Source organism: Puma concolor, chromosome B3, assembly GCF_028749965.1.
Source record: "Puma concolor isolate L17-30 chromosome B3, mPumCon1.1.hap2, whole genome shotgun sequence".
Classification (NCBI taxonomy): domain Eukaryota; kingdom Metazoa; phylum Chordata; class Mammalia; order Carnivora; family Felidae; genus Puma; species Puma concolor.
In genome coordinates this window covers 30,248,836-30,258,267 of record NC_141672.1, presented here as the reverse complement: position 1 = coordinate 30,258,267, position 9,432 = coordinate 30,248,836, and the positions used below count along the sequence as shown (strand labels likewise).

At 50.2% G+C, this 9,432-nt stretch overlaps 1 protein-coding gene across 2 annotated transcripts in view; it reads right to left on the bottom strand.

Moving 5' to 3' along the window:
• Positions 1–4,875: 4,875 nt before the first annotated feature.
• ZFYVE1 (zinc finger FYVE-type containing 1) overlaps positions 4,876–9,432 on the bottom strand; it is a 53,100-nt gene continuing 48,543 nt past the window's right edge. For both annotated transcript variants that reach the window (XM_025919512.2, XM_086709347.1), the window contains 3 exons: positions 8,714–8,894; positions 7,929–8,042; positions 4,876–6,453 (listed from right to left, as the gene is read on the bottom strand). In XM_025919512.2, the coding sequence (XP_025775297.1) occupies positions 6,221–6,453; positions 7,929–8,042; positions 8,714–8,894 (528 nt within the window). In that variant the 3' untranslated portion in view covers positions 4,876–6,220. The remainder of the gene's footprint in view (positions 6,454–7,928; positions 8,043–8,713; positions 8,895–9,432) is intronic.

The following is a 9,432-nucleotide window of genomic DNA, read 5'->3' as shown; positions in this document are numbered from 1 at the left end:
ACCAGCATTCTGAAGTGTTTAGTTATTTAGACTTTGTCCCTGTATCTCTTCAACCCTGGCATATTGACCTGTACTTAGGTCCCAGGAAATTACATACACAGTTGAAGAGTTCAGGTGGCCACCATCACTGTGGGGTCTCTTGGAGTAACTTTGGTGGTGTGCCCCTGCCCAAGAGCACAACTAAGCATAAATGCTGAGCCATGAACCTAACATGCACTCATACTTTTGTCCCCTCAAGTTCAAAGTTAAATCGGTTCGTTCATTGCAGGATCTGCAGTTTAAAATCCCTGGTCCTGCTCATCTAATGCAGTTTTCCTCACAGTTCTACATTGTTTCTATGGAGCTGAGAGCCCATGGGTGGCTCTTCAACCCAACTTTGATCTCTCCCCAAACAGTGGAGACAATAGGACCCCTCAGGAGAATACCAGGTGAGTTCTGACATGTATGGCCCCATCCCTTCTAAACTATTTAACACCTGTTTCATAGCCAAAGTTTCTTGTTGGTCAATCATTTTAGATTTCCCTTAGGCTTTTTAAAAGGAAGGGGGTGGTTCTTTAAAACCTCTGATTTCAACTCAGCAAATTGGTTCTTAATCTCTGGTTAGCAGTCACTGCTAATATATTTGGTCTAGGTTATATGAAAAGAGGTCAGACTTAGCTGAGAAGTATTTTGGTCTCTTTGCTTGTGACATAGTATCCCCGAGAGGAGTACATTACATAGTCTCAGTGAAGCATTTTTCACTTGCAGGTGTCTTGGGGCATTTTGCCCTGTTCCCAGGTGACAACCAAAAGTAGAGAATGAACAGGTGGTGGGGGCGGCAGCACTGAGCTATGACGAACTCCTACCTACGTGGCCTGGCGTTTGCTTGCTTATAGCCTAGCAAACAGAGATGAGCGAACAGTGACCACGAGGGGTGCCTGGGTGGCTCAGTTGGTTGAGTGTCTTCTTGATTTTGGCTCAGGTCATGATCCCAGGGTGGTAGGACAGCCCCAGGCCGGACTCTGTGCTCTGCAGAGCCTGCTTAAGATGCTCGCTCTCTCAAATACGGATATATTTTTTAATGCCGTGAGGTAAATACCTGCTTCACATCCCATCTCGCTGTGCAGACACCTTTGAATTCAGCTGGCCCAACGTGTTCTGGAGAGCACAGACAGCCTGCTTGGTGTCCCCCTAGGAGGGTCCCCAGAAGTGGTCTTTGAGACCAAGTTTGCCACAGTTAGTGGTCAGCCCTTGATCTGTCCTGGTCTGAATCTTCCACAATAAGCCATCTCTGAAGAAAATGGCAGGCTGAATTTCGCCTCCCCCTCCTGTGGTGTATGGTGCCGTGTCTGCCTCTCCAGGCTGCCCACCGCGTGGCCCCTGCTGCGGGAGTGACCTTCCTAGGTCCCTGCATTCAGAGGCTTCTTGTGCCTCACAATAAAATGGCCTCTGGAGACTAAATCATGTGTGCCTTACCCCTTTGGCCCATCTCTGCCTCCTGCCTGGCCTCAGGACACAAATGTTTCACGATCCACCTTCCCCTGGGCCTCCAAGCTAGCCGTACTGCCCCTTTCCATCTGTAAAAGTCCCAGTTAAGTCTCAAAAACCTCCAGAAAGCTTAGCTTTCCCAGCACTTGCCACAACCAGGCGCTCATTATACGGAATAAGCAGTTTTTGCCAACATCACTGCCTTTTAATTCTTATAACCCTGTGAAGTAGGTGATGGTCACTCCAATATACTGAAGAAAAATAGAAGTGACTTGTTCCAAGTCTTCTAATAAATGACAGAGCCAGCAGGGTCTTGGCTCAAGTCTGAGAATCTACTAGGCCCCTTGTGCTTAAAGGAATGGGATTTTTACTTTTCCCCTGGAAATGTAAGGTCTTGGGTCCAGTTTGACCTGATTTCCCCTTTTAATATTTACTCATTTTTTTTTTTAACTTTTAGCGTTTATTTATTATTGAGAGACAGAGCATAAGCATGGGAGGGGCAGAGAGAGAAGACAGAATCCAAAGGAGGCTCCAGGTTTTGAGCTGTCAGCACAGAGCCCGTTGCGGGGCTCGAACTCACAACCCACGAGATCATGACCTGAGCTGAGCTGAAGTCGGATGCTTAACCGACTGAGCCACCCAGGCACCCCTAATATTTACTTAATTTGAGAGAGAATCTCATGCAGCGTGGAGCCCAACACAGGGCTTGATCCCACGAACCATGAGACTATGACCTGAGCCAAAACCAAGAGTCAGATGCTTAACCAAATGAGCCACCCAGGCGACTGACCTAATTTTCCCTTCTGTCCACTTTCCTCAAGACCAGCCATCTCTGTCCCCTACAAGTGACCTCCGGACTGGTTGGCCTGCCTTTGCTCGCCTCTCCTGGCTTGTTCCTCCCACCCACCTGCTTGCACTCTTGGCTTCATTTGAATAGAAGCAGCTACAGCAAGAGCAAAAAGGACTTGCTCTACAGAAGCCCAAATCAGAGCAAAGGCACCCAGATACAAATGCTGCCAATAGCCCAGGGCAGCCAGAACTGAGGTGACATGGTGTCTGGGAAATGGAAGGGAGTGGTCTAGGGATGGAGCCAGAACCTGGAGGGCGATTCAGGCTAGAGTTAAGGATTTGATATGATCAGGATAAAGTGGCAGCTGAAATCATGGCAGTGGGTGAAGTCACTCAGTATTAACATTATAGATGGACACAGCCCACCAAAGTCCACCAGACCCAGAAAGACATGCTGTCGTCTACAAATGGCAGTTTCAAAGATGGTGCTGGTCATGAGCATCTCCCTAAATTACACCTTCCCTAACCCTATATACCCCCATACCATCTGCACATCAGTTTTCATAACTTTCCCAGATACAAAAAAAAAAAAAGTTGCACCAGGTGTAATTTAACGGAAGGTAAAACTCAAATTCTAAAACTAAGTCCATTGGTGATAAAAGCCATGATAAATACCATCATGGGTTCAACTCTCTACCCCACCCATTGATGGTAGTTGTGAAATTGAAAATGCAAATATTGGGGCGCCTGGGTGGCGCAGTCGGTTAAGCGTCCGACTTCAGCCAGGTCGCGATCTCGCGGTCCGTGAGTTCGAGCCCCGCGTCGGGCTCTGGGCTGATGGCTCAGAGCCTGGAGCCTGTTTCCGATTCTGTGTCTCCCTCTCTCTCTGCCCCTCCCCTGTTCATGCTCTGTCTCTCTCTGTCCCAAAAATAAACGTTGAAAAAAAAAATTTAAAAAAAAAAAAAAAGAAAATGCAAATATTAAGAAAAACTTAATTTTTCAACAACTGGGAAGCTTGGCTCCATTGGTACAGGCTAGATCAACTTGCTTAATCTCTAAACCAGTTTCTCTGATTTTTAGTGACAAGGAAGCATTACTCTCCTTTATCATGAGAACCTCTGAGGGCCAATGGAAATGATTAAATGTAAAGTTAAGCTCCGATTAAAATAAAAAAAAGGTATGTGCTACTATTTTAATTTTAAGGTCACTGTCTTATCTGGAAATGCAAAATAATTCGCAGCTCAAGGAGGAGGAAGGAAACTGAAGAGACACTCTCTCTACATTGCAATGCCAGCAGGATGGGGTGCAGACTCGGTACGGCAGTTATGAGGCCTGCCTGTGCTCAAACCCCAGCTTCAAGTCTCCTTAGCCAGGCGGCCCTGGGCTTCCAAATGTCTCTGAGCCAGTAGCTTCAGCTGTAAAACACAAGCACTACCCCCTGCCTTCCAGTATGGTTGTGAGAATATCAACCATATACAGATCCTAGCATAGTCCCTGGCAGATAACTGGCACCTGTATATTGGAAGTCAAAGGAGCAGAGAGAAACCCAAGGAATGTGTAAGGGTCCCACCGCATCCCATTGCCCCGGAGACCGCTTGGTTCTCAGCCACAGCTGAAGCCTTTCATCACAGCTCTCGGAGACAGCTTCCCCAGCCATCTCCTCCACCTCGGAGCAAGTCCTTCAAGCCAAAAATTTGTTTTTTCTAAGTAACCGCTATGCCTGACTTGGGGCTCAAACTCACAACTTGAGATCAAGGGTCGCATGTTCTTCCAATTGAGCCAGCCGGGCACCCCAAACCAGGAATGTATTAAGTCTTTATGCAGCCACCCGCTAAAAGAGGGGAACTAATTTGTGCTATCAGATGCCAAGACAGTGGGCTCTCGCGGTGGCGGATATGTTCTGTTTCTTCATCTGGGTGCTGGTAAGACCAGAGTGTCATACCCACAAGAAGGAGGAAGACAGTTGCGGATGGACACGGGAGTGGAACAGAGAAGACCGGGCAGGGGAACGAAGAGGGAAGTGACAGATAAAAAGGTAGAAGACAGTTTTTCCCCAGAGTTTCCCTAGGTTGATAGCAACACATAGTCTCCTGTGAGAGGACTCCCCGGGACTGCAGCCCCACAGCTACGAGTGAACCCTGAGAACCCAAGTCCTTAAGCCGCTGCCACTGCCTGGCACGGGTTGCCTACTTGGGGCCAGCTGGCCCCACCCACTGTGGAAAGCTCTGACGAACAGCCCAAGTACAAGGCAATGGAAGGGCCAGTGAGCCCGTGTGGAGCCCTCGCCACCAGAAAGTTCTAGGAGCGTCAGTTATCCTCTCTAAAGGAATAGCCACTAAGTTCCCAGTTAGCAAACAGCTGGAGGAAGCCATCTGTCTAAAAACTGGGGCAAAAACAGCCCATCATCATGACATGAAAACCCCTATCATGGTTCGTGGTATTTGGCTATGCCTTTAAGTTCTTGTTAAAGTAACAGGCTGAGGTATTAAAGGCCAAACACTACCACTCTAGAAACATGCCTCTCACTAGCTTCTGCTCTGAAAGCCACCAGCTACTCTCCTATCGACTAGAAAGAGGCAAGATTTACTGATGAAGTTAAAGCAAAGAGCACAGTCCATATTCAGCAGGAAGATTCCTTTATAATGGCGAATTTGATAATACACAGTACTAGAGTAGGCCCTGAGTCACTGGGCCACAGGAGGCAGGAAGGGAGCAGGTCTGAGGACCAACACATTCCAGGGCTCACGTCACACTGCACTCATGCCAGGAATGACCGCTACGTACCTCCCTGAAGTTCGGCCCACCCACCAGTTCAGTCAAGAATTACGCCACATTTAATTCTTCGGTTTTGGCCACTGAAGAAAATCCACCATGACGACAGGATTTCGGCACAACAGTCTCTTTCCAGTCATGAGAGATATGAATGTCCCGGCTCTTGATAAGAAACAAGTTTGACTTCTCTTGCAAGAACCAAAGAGAATTTCTTTATTATCCGTCGAGATATTTATATATATTTAAAACAGTCCATTCGGTGCACTGTTTCCCTGGAAGATTTCTCAAGGTCACCCCTCCAGTAGCCAGAGGGGTCATGTATCAGGGAACAAAGAATTAAGACACTTCAAAATAAGCAATAAAAATCCTAGTGCAACACTCAGAAGCAGATGGTGGGCTTGCAGGGTGGAGGGGAAGGAAGCAGGTGCTGTTCAGGGGCAGGGTGCGGCCTCTGGAAAAAGCCAAGTGGACACAGGAGCATCAATAAGCAGGAAACACTGCTGGGGAAGGCCTGTTTCCTTCTGTGCTCTCCCCCGTTCTCAGGGCTGAGGACCCTACCCCTCACCTTCCACCCACTCTGGTGACCTGCACGCTAAGTTGGGTAGTCTCTGACTGAAACAGGCCTAGGCCAGGAATGGGGATCCAATTCCAGAGGACCCAGGTGGGTTCCTTTCAGGCTATTCCAAGCAAGAGGTACCTGGGAAAAGGCAAGGAAAGGAGACGCTTCAAAGGCTCACAGAGAAGAAGCAAAAGGTGACTAGTAACACAGTGGCTCTGAACCTGGCTCTGTTGGGGGGGGGGGGGGCGGGGGGGGGGGACCTAGGGCCACTGCCACCTTATCCCTGTGCTGGGGACAGACTGTGCTATGTCTTCACAGCCAGCAGCAGCCTGAATACGCCCCACATCCCTTTCATATGGATATACGCACACCGTTGTAGATTTCTTAACTGACATAAATGCAACGGATTCAGGTTCATTCCACTTTAAGCTGCTCGGTCCCCCGCCCTGAGGGGTTCACACGTTCGGCCCTGGCCAGGCTCCTCCCTCCCCCCACAGCAGGATAGTGACCCGGGATGAGTAGAGGACACACACCATAACAGGTGCCCGGTGGGGAGGGCCTACCTCAATGAGACTTCTGTTTCTAACCCTGAGAACCTAAGGAATTGTGAAGGACTCGGAGAGGGAGCTGGGGTTAAAGGTCACCGGGCTTTTTATTGCAGTTAAAGCAGACTCGGACAGGATGGTCCCAGCCTCGAGAGGGGACAGCCCGGCGGTCATGGGAACACTCATCACAGAAGCCCTGTCCGCAGGCCCGGCAGTGGTGCTTGGAAAGCTTGATGCTGAACTCCTTCCGGCAGCTGTGGCAGTGCAGGATCTCGTGGTCAGGCACCCAGTACGCCGGCCTGGCCGCATCCTTCACCAGACCTGTGGCAGGAGCAAACGACGATGAGTGGGATACACGGACCCAGCACGCCGAGTCCCACCGGGCAAGAAGCATCCTCGGGCACCTCTGGCTCGCAGTCCTGCTGCGCACACAGCCCCCTACAGAGGCCTTCACCCCGTACCGTGCGGCTCTGAATCTCCAGAGCTGGCACCTAGGCACTGGGCTCCCGGGTGACCCTGAGGCGCAGCTCCAGTAAGAACCACTGGAGTAACAATAAAGCAGCCCAGACTCTGGGAGTCGGGACATCCCTTCGTTCCAACCCCAGCTCCACTGAGCACGTGTTCGTTAGCAGCTGCAGGATTAAGAGACGGTTCCCTAACCCCTCAGGGCCCTGGCTTCCTCATCTTCAACAAGCCACATTCAAGAGCAGCTGTGGGGATTACGAGAAAGAACATGTCTAACGTTGGGACCCGCCAGCCAGAGAGCGCTCAGCAGGTGAGCCCCGTGGGGAGCAGACGGCAGGCTCTCTGTGCCAAGGGCAGCCCTGCTTCTCCCAGGTACCCCTGAGAGCAGATGCAACCTGAGCTTCAAGCCTGGGCAAACCTATTCCTATACCCTCGAGTCAAAAGTTCATCTACTCACCTTCGAGCCCCAGTGGTGGTAAATCAGATCCAAGCAATTTTCACCACCACCCAACCCAGGAGCCTCTGGTTGCTCCCTTGCAATGGGCAGAGACAGCCGAGGCCCAGCCAACCCTGCCTAAGCCTTCCACACACCGGTGCCTTTCCCTTCCCCTTCCTCTCACCATCCTAGTTACAAGTACCCCTCCCATCAGGAGATAAATAAAGATCTATCCTAAATGAAGAACTGACTAGTGAGGTAGATTAAAGACAGCCACAAATTCTGACACTCCTGCCCCTCCCTCAGACCCAGGCAGGCTTTGTGACTAGGGGAAACTAGAGTAGGAGTACCAGCTTCCAGGCCCAGACCTTAAGACATTGCTGACTTCCACTTCCTACCTCTCGGAACAGGAGTCCTAAGCACCCCATGTAAAAAGTCTTAACTCCCACGGGAGAAACCACGAAGAGAGGCCTGGAGAATAGATGGAGATGGGTTCTACCAAGCCCACCTTCCGGGCATCCCTGACAAAGTACCCAGCATGTGAGTGAGGTTGGCTTGACCCCTCAAGACGGGTCAGGCTGCCATACTAGAGCATCAGATGGAAACTCTAGGCAATGCCACCTGACCAGAATAATAACCATTCCTGACTCAAAGTTGTGAGACATGATGAAATGGTGGTTGTTTTTAGCCTTTACGTGTCCAGGTAGTTTGTTAGACGGCAATAGATGGTATAAAGAGATGGCCTCCGGGAATAAACACAAAGGTATGCAGAAGCAAGAAAATGTACATTCTCAGTCAACTCCTTGCTGTCCAACTCAATCTAGGTCAGCAAGCTCTGACAAAATGACAGCCCAGGGCACCGTGAAACCCCTCATCCCACGTACACTACACCCACCTAGTGGTATGTCAATGGCTGTCACTACAGCTCCCAAAGTGCTCTGCACGGCCTCGCCCACCTTCCGAGCAATCAACGTCCCGCCTTCATCGTCAGCCTGTGCTTCGGTAACATCTGTGGACAATGAGAAAGGAAAAGCCATCACCTCTTAGGTCATTTCCCATGGAAAACTGGGGCAAACACTGTGCTACCCTATAAAGACTACAGGGGTCTGGGCTGTGGGTCAGGACACACCCTGACACCAAGTGACCTCTGTTAGTCCTTTACTTCACTCTGGAGCTGTTTTAGAACCAGAAAGGGGCTAGGAACAGGACCAAGAGCCTTCTCCAGGAAGAAGATCCAGTCTAAGCCATGTCTGATAAACGCAGGACAGGGCTAAGCCCCCCAACCCAGGACTAGCACCCCCTAGGACTCTATTAACAAAGAGCTTAGAGGATGCCAGCCAGGACCAGGGGAGCAGCTGCCCTTAGAAGAGCGACTGGGTTAGGAACAGGGTTACGGGGCGCCTCGGTGGCTCAGTCGGTTAAGTGTCAGACTTTAGCTCAGGTCATGATCTCTTAGTTCGTGAGTTTGAGCCCTGCATCAGGCTCTCTGCTGTCAGCATGGAGCCCGCTTCAGATCCTCTGTCTCCCTCTCTGCCCCTCCCCAACTTGCTCTCTCTCTCTCTCAAAAATAAACATTTTGAAAAAAAAGAACAGGATTAGGCATGTGGGGGTCCACTTCCCAGTACCCTGTGCCAAAGAGAGGGTCCCCTCCACCCTTGCAGCCCCTGGGCCCCACGTTACCTAACTGGACATTCCTGGCTTCATAGCAGTTGTCACACACCCGCACAGGCGCAGGGCCCCAGCCCCGCTCGGGCACTGGCCGGGTCTTGGATGAACAGCTGTCACAGAAGCCCTCCCCACAGGCCCGGCAGTGATGCTTGGTGTCGTTATCTTTAAAGGATGTAGCACATTTGTTGCAGCTCTGTTCCAAGCCCAAAACAGAGAGGCAGGTATTATTCGTTTCTGCTCAGCTGAGAAAAGTCAGCGAGACCCAGGGGAGGACCACAGGACACTTGGAACGGCAGGAACCCAACAGTTGTAACGGAGAGAACCTAAGGCCTCTGGTCACATGGAATGCACCCACTGAAGCACAGCTGTGACTATCATTTTCTTCCAAGAAATACCTGGAAAGGCACCTTATATCTATTTGGCTGAGTCACAGCATTCTCAGAAAAACTATGCTAGTTCTAGCCAGGAGACCAATGAGAATTCATTTTTTTCCTACAGCTTCCCAAAAGAGCCTTTGGGAAGTTGGTGGAGAGTGAGCTTCCCGTCACAAAGTGTTTGGACCAAAGCTGGGGACTCCCTTGATGTGGTTACTGTAGAGATTTATGAACCAGGCCAAATGACCTCTAAATTTCCCCTTTCCCTCCAGATTCTGTTATCTAGGACTTCAGACATCTATCTAACCAATAATAACTAGCCCCTGCAGGCCAAGAAACTAAAACCCACTGGAAAGA